The sequence below is a fragment of the Numida meleagris genome, chromosome 2 (genome assembly GCF_002078875.1).
Source record: "Numida meleagris isolate 19003 breed g44 Domestic line chromosome 2, NumMel1.0, whole genome shotgun sequence".
In the NCBI taxonomy this organism is placed as follows: domain Eukaryota; kingdom Metazoa; phylum Chordata; class Aves; order Galliformes; family Numididae; genus Numida; species Numida meleagris.
This window is the reverse complement of record NC_034410.1, coordinates 37,819,551-37,834,508: the sequence shown is the minus strand read 5'-3', so window position 1 is coordinate 37,834,508 and position 14,958 is coordinate 37,819,551. Positions and strand designations below refer to the sequence as shown.

The following is a 14,958-nucleotide window of genomic DNA, read 5'->3' as shown; positions in this document are numbered from 1 at the left end:
TTTAAAAATAAATAAGTTAACCTTGTGGATCTAAAAATACATAATAAATGGATATTACAATTTTTTATTTGTAGCTGCATTCATGACAGTATCTTCTATTATTATATTATTTAAGGGATAAAATGTTAGATGTAAATATACAAAGAGTAAAATGTTAAAACTTAAATTCTGAGCGCGAAGTAACTGCTTCTTTTTATTGTATAGGTTTGGGTACCAGCACTGCTAAAGAAGCAAAAGAATATTTTGCTGACATGGAAAGACATCGAATCTTATTTCGATATGCTGGTCCTGAAGATGATGCCGCCATTACACTGGTGAGAACTTATAAAAGTAATTCTCTATGATATATTTTATTTTCCAGTGTTCACTGAAAATGGCACATGAGGAAGTCCTATCAGCTTTTCTTGTCATAACCGGAAAAAAAGATACTGTTGCAAGAGAAAAAAATTTTTGGAAGCCCTTTACCCAAAGGCTCTCATATTAATTTTATACAAAATTAATGCTACCTTCGATCACTTTCATGTGGTGTGGATATCAAAGGACCCTATGTTCAAAGTTGCTTTTAGAGCCAGAACGCACAAAAGAGTACTCTGAGAAAGGCAATAGAGCTCAAACAAATGATGTCCCATAGCTGCTTAGGGACCTGATTTTTGTTTCTGAGTAAATAAGATCAGATGATGATTTATTTTTTGAAGATATACCAGTGTGGCACGTGTTTTTTCGCATATGTGCCTTGCACATTTGAATCTGAAATCTTTTAGGTAGTTGTTTTCAGATGTTATAGACACAACAGACAGACTCAGTCAGTACACCAGGAAATTGTGTTTCACAGAACTTGAGGAAAAGCAAAAGATGGGAGTATCTGGAATAAGCCTTTTTTTACCTTTCATGTACTTCAATTTTCTATTTTAGTTTTAGATGATATTAAAAAGAAAAAGGAGTAGGAAAGAAAATTAACATCAGGAAAATGCTCATATTCAGAATCATATTTATATACAAATATATATTGTTATAGATATATTTATATATATAATGAAAGTTATGTAACAATATTTTCCTTATATTGTGGATCCAGTAAAATGGTGTGTTTTTACTAAGAGAAGACATGAGTTAACAGTAGGTATCTGCTCTGTTGAAGGAAAATACCTTATGTATCAAAGGTTATTTGTACCTGTCACTTTAATTCTCTCCATGATGCACTGAAATATAATCCATGCATGTGGTTCTCTATCCCAGAAAAGTGTGTTCATCTAGATAGGAAGGAATCTGTATGTTTGCATATCCATTACAGAATCACAGAATTGTAGAGGTTGGAAGGGGCCTCTGGAGATCATCGAGACCAGCCCCCTGCTAAAGCAGGTTCCTTACGGTGAATTGCAGAGGAAAGCACCCAGGCAGGTTTTGAATATCTCCACAGAAGGAGACTCCACAACCTCTCTGGGCAGCCTGTTCCAGTGCTCTGACACTCTCAAAGTTTAAGAATTTTTTTTCTCATGTTTGTATGGAACTTCCTGTGTTCCAGTTTGTGTCCATTACCCCTTTGCTGGGCACCACTGAAAAGAGACTGGCCCCATCCACTTTGCAGCCACCCTTTAGATATTTATAAGCATTGCTAACATTTCCTCTCAGTCTTCTCTTCTACAGGCTGAACAGCCCCAGGTCTTTCAGCCTGTCCTCGTCCAGGAGATGTTCCAGGCCCTTAATCATCTTTGTGGCCCTCCACTGAACTCTCTAGAAGTTCCCTTGAACCCATTCCTGAAGGGACCTTGAACAACCTGATTAAAAATCTGAGTTCTGTTTCTGCAAATAGACTTACATGTACACCAGAATTATCATTCAATGGGTATTTCAAGGAAACATCAGGATTCTGTTGCAATTAAAGTTGTAAAGACTGGAGTCACTTTTGATGCCAGTTGTACCCCTGGAGGCAGATTCTATTCCTACTAAGAATTCTTTTTAGTGCCTTTGTTTTTATGACTTACTTTCATTTTTCATTGACCGTCTCATCAGTACCATTACCAAGTGCTTACACGCCATTCTAGAGGATCTAGTCTCCTGCTCTCTGTTCTACTTTTCATACTCTTCACCTTGTCTTTTGTCTGATCTTAGAGGCTAGACATAACTGCCCATGATATTCCAGGACTGTATAAAGTTGTCCTGTTAGTAGTGAATGGTTTATGTACAAGCTGGTCTATATTAGTTCAAATTATGTCTGAGGCCATATAACCTGTTAAGAATGATACTCATTGCCTAAAACGATATCCTGTCAATTCTCTATGAAATTAGTCATCTCTGTTACGTAGGGAAGAACTACTGACTACTTCTAATGCTGTTAACAGAAGATTCATCTGTACTCCCATCCACGTTTTCTCTGCTGCTAGCTATAATTCAAGCCCCAAGTTTACCTTTCAGTATATGGGGTTTAAGGTTCTAGGCCCTACTAGGTCCCATGGCAAGAAAAATATTATTTCACATTCTAAATTCTTCAGTGTTCCGAAGAACTTTTTTCATAGTAATGCTTCTGGTCATTTGTCACTTCGTTGGTCTAGGAATGGTATAGACTTATGGAAAGGACCCAGAAGAAAACTATTGTAGCCCGTGTTTTTACAGGAGATTAATCTAAATCCTTCAGAGGTCTGACACTGTAAATTGTTGGGCTTTGCTCACCAAGGCAGTCAAGCTGAAGCTAAACAGGGTGATATTACTTTATCCCTTTCTCAGAGAGTTACTAAAATCTACTATTTATTGCAAAATACCTTGATTTTCAGGGAAATGAAAGTACCCATTGAGAACTTCTGCAGTGCTTCAGAGTCCTTTGAAAAAGATAGCACTGTTCTCTTACGCAGGAGAATAGTTGAAATCAGGTCATGATGGTATCTCTATATTTTACTCCATAATAATAATAATAATAAGTAGTACCTCAGCAACTCACAGAATTTTCCCAAAGTAGTTAAAATTTTACTAAAACTACGTATTCAATTTTTATGCATTTTTCTCTTATTTGTTTTGGAGAAGAAACTCACTGGATGGGAACTCTACTTCTGTAATGGAACAGAGTCTTTCAGAACATTTGATATACATATATGTGTCATTTTATAGTGATATGTTATTGATTTAAAGTGATGTCTTGTATTCATAAAGACTGAGGCTCTCAGTCAGCTAACCTAAACTCTCATTTAGTCTTTACAAAATGTCAGTTTTGTTAAGCTGTCAATTTCCTGCGAGGACTTGTGCCAGCCACTCAGGAGCAGCTACAAGTTACTGGCGTTCTGTAGCTGACAGAGCAAATGGAGAGGACAAGAGGAATGGAGTATCTTCTAATACCTTCAGATAATTTTCTTGATGATAAACTAAATAATGAGCCCAACCTTAATATTGTTTACAGAAAGATTCCAGCACCTTTAAACTTCTATATGAAAGGACACCTCTGCTGTGAATAGAGGAATAAGAATTGTAAGGTTTTTCTAACTGCCTACAGATTTTTGAAGTAATATGAATTTAAATGATGATCACTGAGAGTGATGTCAGGTAGAAGAACCTTCTGTAGCAATGTCCAATAGGCCATGAGCCTGTACCTGCTAAAATGTAAGCATTAATTACATGGTTTGTCTTATCAGTTTAAATATTGAGTATTTGATCAGATAGTGTGCAGTACATATAAAATTATGGCTAAAGAAACAAATATTTATATAAATATCTCTATGCTGATAATGCCATGAAACTGGAATTTTTTCAGGCCTTCAGTAAAAAGAAGATTGATGATCGAAAAGAATGGCTAACAAACTTCATGGAGGACAGGCGACAGCGTCGGCTACATGGCCTTCCTGAGGTGAGTCCTAAATAGTAGTAACAAATCCAGTGGATGAGATTTAAATGTGACGTGGTGTTTGTACTGAGTGAATAATGTATGTGTTTTTTCAGCAATTTTTATATGGTACAGCGACAAAACATTTGACTTACAATGACTTCATTAACAAGGAGTTGATCCTTTTCTCAAATTCAGACAATGAAAGATCTATTCCCTCCCTTGTTGATGGTAAGCTGACAATTTATTATGATTTGTTGGAACATTCCCTTGTATTGTTTTTTAAACTTGTAATTTGGTTTGGAAGCCAATATATTCAGATAGAGAATAGAAGACTACTATGTCTTTGTTTGTTATCATTCATATGCGAAGGAGTTGCAACCTTTCTTCTGTGAAGAAGTTTAAACTGATGCTTTGCAGCCTTTTAGCTTAACCAAAACTCTTCCCTGGACGTTACAAGTGCTTTGCTTCTAGTTCAGAAAAAACAAGTCTTTTGAGTGGTTACAATGATTACAATTCAAGTTGTCATCTGAATGTAGATAAAAATGAAAGGTTGAAATGTTTTCTCCCTTTGATCATATAGCATGAGCACTCTTACAGTGGTTACTGACCCTTCCTGTAATCGTCCTATGGTTCTCTAAATCAGATTTACTAACTCTTCCTTTGCATTATCGTGAGTATGAAAAGAAGCAGCTTTTACTACGCAGAGTGTGCTTCGTTTCTAAAGCCATCTGCAGACAGCATGAACAGAAATTTCTGCCTATATTATTGTCAGTATACATATGCTTAATAAGATATGGTAAAAAGGTCTTGAGGTTTCGTAAGCCAAAAAAAAGCATTTATCTCCAATTTCCTGTACACTTTTTATAGCAGAGGTATTCAGCCTTCTTGATGCTACAAGCTCACACCGAAATATTTTATGCTGCAAGAGCATTTATCTTTACAGAAATGTAAGAAAACGAGAAGGGAACCTTAATATATATGAGGAATACACATATTATATTACAGACACACATAAATAACATGTATACATAATGTAATATAATTTCTGTGTATATTTGTATAGATACATATATATATATATATATAAAACATTAAACGTTATCTATAGAATTGCTATTCGTGTTGCTGTCAGCTTTGGGTGTAATTTTGCTTTCCGATCATGGGCCTCTGAACTTCTCAGAAGGTCATATTCTAGCAGTAATTTTTGTTCTTCAGTCTCACAGGTGGTAAATAACAGGATAGTCCATTGGCAAATCTCAGGAAAAAATACAGAGAAAAAACATTTTAACCATCTCTTCACAGTTTTCAGTTACCGCTTTCTTATTTCTTGGTGATTCTCCTGTGTGAAGGGAATCTTCTAAGTCTGTTACTTTCATTATATCTTTGCTAGAGAATACGGTGCAGGCCCATTATAAAAAAAAATAATTAAAAAAAATTGATTTTATGTATCTAAATGAAATGGAGATTGAAGTCATGTATTTTTTTCAATTTTTGCTCTTATGTTTGACCTAGGTTAGTAATGGTAACGTGTAGCGATAGTTTAGTGCATTTTAGTAGCGTTTGTGAGTTAAAATAATGAATAGATGAATAAGCATGTTTTGGTTATCAGTTACAGATAATATGCAGAAAAATTATATGGTCCCTTCCACAAAGGTGGTGTGGTTAAAGTATACTTCAAGTGTATCTAAATGGTAACAATCAGATCAAAGAGAATGGCTTCTTTCTTAAAACTTTAGAAGATGTAGAAGGGAAACAAATAGCATGCATTTTTGTTTTAACAGAAAACGTTAAATTTCAGAGTGCTTTAATATAAGTGTAAGCTACAATTACAGTTGCCACTGCTGGATTTGTGTTGATTCTTAGGAAAAAGATTTTGCTCACTATACTGGAAAGAAACAACTCTTGACTTGCAGAGGTACATTTAGGATAGAGTTGCTACTTATTAGAATAGTGTCGTGTGCTGTTGACTTAAAGGGTTAAGTTTCCACTTTTCAGGTAACATTTTCTGTTTGTTAAAATATTCATTTATATTATTATTTCTGTTATTTTAAAATAAATGAAAAGAATTTGTTATTTTGTTAATATTACAGTATGCATTTATTTCCCTTTAATGTTTAAGCTTCTTGCAAGAGATTAGAAATGAGAATAAAGCAAAACCGATTTTTTTTTTCTTAAAAACCAGTGCTTTTTTATGTGTTGAAAATGGATCTTCTTCTCACTAGGTTTAAAACCAGGGCAGCGCAAAGTTTTGTTCACTTGCTTTAAGAGAAATGATAAACGTGAAGTAAAGGTTGCTCAGCTGGCTGGTTCTGTTGCTGAAATGTCAGCTTATCACCATGGGGAGGTGAGTATGAAGAGTAGAAAAGTTGTGAGAATTTGTAGCCTATGGAAAATGTTTACTGTATTAAAATTGCAAATCTTTTAACTCATTCTACTCATTACAGATTTAATTTTAAAGAGTTTGAACCAAGCAGTATATAGTTTAAAAAGAAAGCATATTTCCATTCCTTCCAAGTCCTTGTGCACAGTGGTATTACCAAGTAGTTTATGGGTTATGGAGAAATGGTAGGTAAACAATTACATAATAAACTTCTTCAGATTCTCAACCATAGTAACTATGTACTAGGGAAATTTTTTTGTGTTGAACAAGAAATAGAGCCTTTTAAGGTAAGAAGGAGGCACTGTTCTCAAAAACCTGAAACAGTGTTGGAACAAATATTATTTCTATCTCCTGTTTTGTTTATGTTTATCTGGAATATTAACATGAGTTGCCATATTCACTCTCCATCCCTTCATCTTTCCCTTTGAATGCAGTGAGTAATAGTTTGTGCAAGAGAAAGTAGATGCAATCAGTTTTTGCCCCTTTCATTCCTCCAGATAAGTGCTTTAAAAAAATTGGAGAGAACTGTGGGCTTTCCCAAGTATAGAATATAAGGATGTTTAACTCAGGGAGACAATGTGGGTACAAAAGAGGGAGCATTATGCTTTGCCAGTAGCTCTAGTAAGAGGTTTACTATATTCCTTTCTTGGGAAGATTATTTCTTTGAAATTCAAGTCAGGTTAGTCACCTGAAAGAGTTTAGTTCTTATGTTTATTTCCATGAATATGTGTTTTCTTACAGCAAGCATTAATGATGACTATTGTCAACTTGGCTCAGAACTTTGTTGGAAGTAACAATGTTAATCTTCTACAACCTATTGGTCAGTTTGGTACCAGGCTTCATGGTGGAAAGGATGCTGCCAGCCCTCGCTATATTTTCACTATGCTAAGGTAAACGTATAGTTTTAAAAAGCTTTATTATCAAAGTAATCCTTTCACAACACTAAAGGATTTTTTTGAGTGTGAAAGGAATGGGAGAGGATTAGTGTATATTGATAGCTGTTAGTGCTCAAATTCTGCCTTACATTTGTAAGTGTGGTTTTTCATCTTGATTTTTCTGCATAGATTTTCTCTGCACAGAACTGCTGTAGAAAATGTAGCTTTTAAGGAATTAAATTTTGAATCATAAGGATGAAGGCTGAAAATGTTGTAGACTTGGGTCAATTACTAATATTCAGTTTCTCTGTTCAATGTGAAATCTACTGAGTTTCACAAAGAAAAATGTATTGCCACCTGGTAATAAGTCCTTCAACTGAAGATAGGTTTGCAAGTTGAGAATGATTCTTTTCCTTTCTGATAAGTTTATTCATATAAAACTAAATTATACCTTATTAATAATATTGAATAATAGTGACCTAATTTAACAGTGCTGATTTACCACAGCTAATACCTTGAAATTCATAGAATCATCAAGCTTGGAAAAGACCTCCAAAATCATCCAATCCAACCATCCACCTATCACCAGTATTTCCCACTAAACCATGTCCCTCAGTACAACATCAAAACGTTTCTTGAACACCTTCAGGGGCAGTGACTCCACCACCTCCCTGGGCAGCCTGTTCCAGTGCCTAACCACTATTTCAGAGAATAAATTTTCCCTAACATCCAACCTGAATCTCCCCTGGTGCAACTTCAGGCCATTCCCTCTTGTCCTATTGCTAGTTACATCAGAGAAGAGGCCAACCCCCACCTCCCCACAACCTCCCTTCAGGTAGCTGGGGAGAGCAGTAAGGTCTCCCCTGAGCCTCCTCCAGACTAAATAATCCCAGTTCCCTCAGCTGCTCCTCAGAAGACTTGTCCTCCAGTTGCCTCACCAGCTTTGTTGCCCTACTCTGAACATGCTCCAGGGCCTCAACATCTTTCTTGTACTCAGGGGCGCAAAGGTGAATACAGTACTCAAGATGCAGCCTCACCAGAGCTGAGTACAGAGGGATGATCACTTCCCTGCTCCTGCTGGCAACACTATTTCCGATACAAGCCAGGATGCCACTGGCCTTCTTGGCCACCTGGGCACGCTGCTGGCTCATGTTCAGCCGAGCGTCGACCAACACCCCCAGGTCCATTTCTTCTACACAGTCTTCCAGCCACTCTGCCCCAAGCCCGTAGTGTTGCCTGGGGTTGTTGTGGCCAAAGTGCAGAACCTAGCACTTGGTCTTGTTGAACTTCATCCCACTGGCCTCAGCCCAGCTATCCAGCCTGTCCAGATCCTTCTGTAAGGCCTTCCTATCCCCAGGCAGATTAACACTTCCTGCCAACTTGGTGTCATCTGCAAATTTACTGAGGGTACACTCAACGCCTTCATCCAGGTCATCAGTAAAGATATTGAAGAAGACAGGCCCCAGTACTGACCCCTGGGGAACACCACTCATGACCAGTCACCAGCTGGATTTAACTCCATTCACCACCACTCTCTGGGCCCGGCCATCCAGCCGGCAAAGAACGTACCTGTCCAAGCCATGGGCTTCCAGCTTCTCCAGGAGAATACTGTGGGAGACAATGTCAAAGGCTTTGCTGATGTCTAGGTAGACTATGTCAACAGCCTTTCCCTCATCCGCCAGGCAGGTCACCTGGTCATAGAAGGAGATGAGGTTGGTCAGGCAGGATCTGCCTTTCATGAACCTGTGCTGGCTGGGCCTGATCGCCCAGTTGTCCTGTACATGCCGTGTGATCTGACTCGAGATAATCTGCTCCATAATCTTTCCTGGCACTGAGGTCACGTTGACAGTCCTGTAAACACATTCAATTTAATGTGCAGTGTGAAAATGTATTCCTTATTGTAATTCCTAGATTTTTCTACATTGTTTATTTTATTTCCTAATTTCAGTTTAATGGTTAGCCAAAAATTTCTTATAAAGCTTACAATTAACAGAAAATAAGAAGCTATACATAGTACTGGAATTTATTCACTTTCTCATATGTGTTTTTTGTGTAGCAGTTTAATTCTGTGCATTCTTTTCATGAGGTTCTGGAAATTGTGTTCACCCAGGACAATATCCTAGATGAGCAACATAAGTCACCACTAAAACCTCTGTAGTATTTTCAGAATCTAGGTGACCTACATTGATGTGTGTGAATCCTGAACGCTTCAGAGAATGGTATTTCTGTAGATAATAAGTGTTATCAATTATTAGCATATTGTGTATATGTATAATCGGGAAGGAAGCAGACATCATCTGTTATTAGTACACTTTTCCATTGGGAAGAACTTTGTTTTCTCAGGAGTTGTGTACATTGCAATTTCATCTTCAGAATGGCGAAGAAAAGAAGACATGAGAAAAATAGGTCATATTTGGACACAATGAGTGTTAAAGCATTTATGCACGTAACTGGTGGGGCTCCAGTTATATGTTTTTGTTTTCTTTCTTTTTTAAAGCCCTTTAGCCAGGCTTCTTTTTCCATCAGTGGATGACAACTTGCTGAAATTCCTCTATGATGACAACCAACGTGTAGAGCCTGAATGGTATATTCCCATTATTCCTATGGTTTTAGTAAATGGAGCTGAAGGAATTGGTACTGGATGGGCTTGCAAACTTCCAAACTATGATACCAGAGAGATTGTTAACAACGTCAGACGAATGCTGGATGGCTTAGATCCCCACCCTATGGTAAAAACAATAATATCTACCAGCATCTTATATGTTTGCTAATGAAACCTAAATTTGTACTTAGGAAATGTAGTCATATAACCCTATGAATGCTTGATTATTGAAATATCTGGGTTGAATTGTCCCCATAATTTTGCATAAGAGCCTTACTTGACTGTTGGGAAGTGACTGAGGAAGTTCATCTTGAAAAAAAAGCAGTGCAATTTGTATATTTCCAGTTATTTCAGAGTACTTTCTATACTCTATTGACTGTAAGACTTCAAAGTTTCAAGTCCTAAAGGTAGTTATTTTGCATGGGAGTAGAGTAGAAAGTTGTGCCACTCTTTCTTTTTTGAGGTACAACGACTTACCTTCAGCCAAATATAAAATTTCCACGGTCTTATCTGAATTTTACTCTAACATATCTGTAAGCATAGGAGAAGGTATTGTCGCTGTTGAAGAAAATCAGCAGCTGCTGAACTGTATGTAGCTTCTGCTCTTTATTTAAAATTTTACAAGAAATTCTTGGAAGTGGTGTATACTTCAAAAAAACTTTGCACAGTAAGAATACTTGTGTGAAGCCAGAATCTCTGTAATCAGCAGCTTAAGTAATTTATTTAACCTTTCCTTTCCAACTAGTGGATAAATGGATATTGCTACTTTGTATTGTCTAAGTCATAGAAGCAGAAACATCTCTACTTAAAGTCACATTTCATTGCCTCTGAGAGCACAGCGTCAATTTTCGTGACTTAGTGAATTTTCTTTTGCAAATTCTTGGGAACAATAATTAGAATTTTTTTTTAATTAATGCAATCCATTGCCCTTCCTTTAGGACTCCTAGGCCTTCTGTGTAGTCTCACAGTCAATTGAAGCTTCACTGTGATTGAAAGAGGCAGTTCTGCCTCCGTCTAGCTCCTTTCTGTATGCTGGTATGTGTTTGTGGCTGCATGGTAAGCTGGATAAGGGAATCAATTCAGTTAAATAATAACAGTAATTAAAAATCTGTCACCGCTAGTTATTTTTTAAACTGGATGGGTTCCACTATCTTTGCCAAACAGCACATGAATAAAAAAAATGACCAGGGGAGGTAGCACAACTTCTCTGTTCCTTTTAGTGCTGATGTAAATTTATAGTGAGACTGGGGTATCAGTCCACTTTCTGTCATGCCTTCGTTGTGCTTGCTGTTTTCTGAAAAAAAAAAAAATCCAAAAAGAAAACCAAACTAAAAAAACAACCAAGCAACTTAAATAAAATAAATTAGAAACAAACAAAGAGAATCCCACAACCAAGAAACCAACCAAAGAGAAACACCACCTTCCTGGGTTCAGCTGCGTCTTCTTAATTATGTATCTACTCTGTAGATAATAAGGTAATTGCACGTGTGTATCCTGTTGGGGTTTTTTTGGTAATGTTTTTGCTATGACATAAGATTTTCACAGGCATGAGAGGCTGGTTGATGGATTAGCACAATATAAAGTGATAGCTGTATGATGCATGAGAAAAAAAAAATTCTCCCGTGACTTATTACAAAGTTTCTTAGCATTCCACTGGTTTTTATTGCAATTTCAGCTTCCAAACTACAAAAACTTCAGAGGAACCATTCAAGAACTTGGTCAAAACCAGTATGTAGTCAGTGGTGAAATATTTGTGGTGGACAGGAACACTGTAGAAATTACAGAGCTACCTGTAAGGACATGGACCCAGGTAAGTTACAGTTAAAAAAAAAAAAAGCTCTATATTGAACAATTTTATCCTACATGCAGAAGAACTTTTTAGTCCACTTCTGAACATTATATGTACATGGAGGGAAACATGATTTCATTATTTTCCGTGCCTTTGTTGAAGATGGTTCTACTTGTGCCATCTACTGTCCATACTACAAAGAATACCTGCTTCTTCTGCTGAGTTAATACATAATCCCATTTTTTTTTTTCTTAAATAGACTTTCTTGGCCTTGTAGAATGGCTCTTATGTTTTTCTAATCCCAGCCTCCATTTTGCAGGTTATATTGGTTCTGTAAATTATCACTGGTTTCAGTTGTGGTACACAAAGTTGAAATCTTAGCTTGGTTTAAAGAATTAGGAATTTTAAGAAGTTTGAATAAGTGTTTCTGTTTTTTTTTTTGCTATCTTTTTCTTAATAGGTGTACAAAGAACAGGTTCTAGAACCCATGCTGAATGGAACTGAAAAAACTCCAGCATTAATTTCTGACTACAAGGAATACCACACTGACACAACTGTGAAATTTGTTGTGAAGATGACAGAAGAAAAACTTGCACAGGCAGAAGCTGCTGGATTGCACAAAGTCTTCAAGCTTCAAACAAGTCTTACTTGTAATTCTATGGTAACTTTTTTATGTTTGGCTATCAGAATACTTCCAGTTGCTTGTTGTAAACTTGAATGCTTTTGTAGTGATTTTGGTATGACCGAACAAATCTCTCTTCGTATTTGCTACTGACAAAAAATAATTGTGAACTGTTTGAATTCATTCATCTTGGAGATAATGCAAGTCTTGCTTTTTTGACCATGTTTTGCTACTTGAGTTTTGAAACTTCACTGGAACTGTCTAGAATTCTAGTCTTTTTATGGCAGGTACTACTTTCAAACATCATCACAAAGCAGAAATACACACGTACATATGTTGCAATTATTGTATAAATCCAAAGTTATATGAAAATTAGTTTAATTAAAAGTCATTGAACTGGGATATGAAAATGGCCTTGCTCAATCTATTCTATAGATTATTTTTGAAAATCAAATGTGCTGAGTCAAGGTGATGGTACCACGTGAACTACTGTAAGAATGTGTCTGTAAGGGCTGTATTTGTGTAGGAATCGATCTGTCCTGGTGCAAACATTTTAAGAACTTAGATGCCTGTGTGAGTCCATTATGCATCCACTTTCCAAACAGATGCTTTAGACAGATGAATCCCTCTCTGGAGGGGTTTATTTCTTTCAGCTGACTATACAGGGTGCCTAGGGTGACTAGTTCACCTATAAATGTCTAAACTGGAGGTGTCAGAAGTCAGGCAGGATTAATTTCACCTGTGATGTAAAAATGATTTATTTCTTTGTACTTGAACTTGAAGGATTTCTGAGATGTTTAAAGTGGCAGTTTTCACATCTGAATTTAGAGATTATTAAAAATCTTCAATTATTATATACATATATTTGTGAATCATTAGATGCTTCTGAACTTGTGCTTTAGTATTTAGATTATATTTGAATTTCAGCTGAATTTTGGCATCCTCTCTATATTATATATTTTATAGGTGCTATTTGATCATATGGGATGTTTAAAGAAGTATGAAACTGTGCAAGACATTTTGAAGGAGTTCTTTGATTTGCGATTACATTATTATAGTTTACGTAAGGAATGGCTTGTTGGAATGTTGGGTGCTGAATCTACAAAGCTGAACAACCAAGCTCGCTTCATTCTAGAGAAGATACAAGGAAAAATTACCATAGGTGAGTAAATACTCTCTAAAATGTAAGTTAGAATTGGGAGAAAATCTGGAAGTGATTTAAATATGACGTTGGTTTTTTCCTTTTTTTTCTTTTTTTTCGGTAGAGAATAGATCAAAAAGAGATTTGATTCAAATGTTGGTTCAGAGGGGCTATGAATCTGATCCAGTTAAAGCCTGGAAAGAAGCACAGGAAAAGGTAATGATCAGAAATCTCTGGTTACATTTGATGCTATTGTCATAAATGATATTCAATGATATTCATGTTTGTTTTCTAGTGGTCTAATTAATTGATGACACGACACTTTAAACAGATTATTCATTACTGCTTTTTATTGGCTTCCGTTCTTACAAATAGAAACATATATACAAATATTGTTGCATAATATTGGTATTCCAGATAGATAACTGTGAGAAGACAACTAGATAGTACGAGGGCTGAGAATGAGAGGTTCGTAGAGTCAAGGTTTTTACAGCGGTTTCTGTACTGCTATACAAAACTGTGCTAGTTTCTAAAGAAACAGATGTACATGCATGTCCGAAGGGCAAAGATCTCTGTCCTGTGCGAGATAGCTAGGAAGATACCAGTTTCTGCAACCAACGGGATACAATGCATATTGCTAACATTAGGTTCAGCTCTGTATTCTTAAATCAATGATTAAATAGTCCAACCACAGAAAGGGACAGGAACATGGCTGTTTGGAAGAGACAAGAAAAATATCGATGTTACTGAATCCATGAGGAAACACCTTACTATTCCATCAAGGTACTTCGGGGAATTGCTGCTGCTCACTTACAGAGCTAAGATTATTTATGTTTCTAATTCCGAATATTTCACTTTAGGCAGCAGAAGAGGAGGACCCACAAAACCCAAATGATGATGCTTCCTCTGCTTCTGGATCAACTTCTGGCCCTGATTTTAACTATATCTTAAACATGTCTCTATGGTCACTTACAAAAGAGAAAGTGGAAGAGCTAATTAAGCACAGAGATTCAAAGGTTGGTACACCGTGCGAGGCTTATTCTGAAATGATTTAATAATTACTGATCTATCTAATTACGAACATTCAGTTTAGGTAGTATTTACTAAATTACTTGTAGCTGACGATTCAGCTGACTAATAACTTAGAAACTTATATTTTATATGCTGCTTTCACATTTTAGGAGAGAGAACTAAATGACCTTAAAAGGAAATCTTCTTCAGATCTCTGGAAAGAAGACTTAGCAGCTTTTGTTGAAGAGCTTGAAGTATGTTTTACAAATCTTTCTAAAAATATATATTAAAAATAAGGCAAAAAAAAAAGGAAAAAATGGATTAAAACCAGATGGATCTCCAAATATAGGGGCAAATGGGAAATCTGTTCTGGGTAGTTGAGTTCCTATTTGTGGTCCTCAGGGATTGTTTCTTGCATCTGTACAGTACCATGCTTTTTCCAAGTCAGTGAAAGGAAAATTACTGGGAACAAATTTGTTTTCAGACGACACAAAAACTGGGAGTGGTAACTAGCAATTCTAGATGAGCTAACTGGTTGTGAAACAGTAAGTATTGTCAAATGCAAAGCTCCAAATCTAGGAACAAAGCACGTAGACCAGAAGTGCTAGACAAAGGGCTTTTACCTTTCCTCATTAGTATCTCTGGAAAAAGGTAAAGGCACATCAGTGGATAACTTGCAGAGCCTCAACTTTCAGTATTCCCTGAAAATGGCTGATGTCATCTTTTGAAG

At 36.4% G+C, this 14,958-nt stretch overlaps 1 protein-coding gene across 4 annotated transcripts in view; it reads left to right on the top strand.

Moving 5' to 3' along the window:
* The window catches only part of TOP2B (topoisomerase (DNA) II beta), a 64,330-nt gene that overhangs the window by 38,845 nt on the left and 10,527 nt on the right, over positions 1-14,958 (top strand). For all 4 annotated transcript variants that reach the window (XM_021385645.1, XM_021385642.1, XM_021385644.1 and 1 more), the window contains exons 16-27: positions 205-314; positions 3,737-3,829; positions 3,922-4,036; positions 6,031-6,152; positions 6,930-7,078; positions 9,561-9,792; positions 11,341-11,475; positions 11,915-12,115; positions 13,043-13,238; positions 13,342-13,433; positions 14,078-14,233; positions 14,399-14,482. In XM_021385645.1, the coding sequence (XP_021241320.1) occupies positions 205-314; positions 3,737-3,829; positions 3,922-4,036; positions 6,031-6,152; positions 6,930-7,078; positions 9,561-9,792; positions 11,341-11,475; positions 11,915-12,115; positions 13,043-13,238; positions 13,342-13,433; positions 14,078-14,233; positions 14,399-14,482 (1,685 nt within the window). The remainder of the gene's footprint in view (positions 1-204; positions 315-3,736; positions 3,830-3,921; positions 4,037-6,030; positions 6,153-6,929; positions 7,079-9,560; positions 9,793-11,340; positions 11,476-11,914; positions 12,116-13,042; positions 13,239-13,341; positions 13,434-14,077; positions 14,234-14,398; positions 14,483-14,958) is intronic.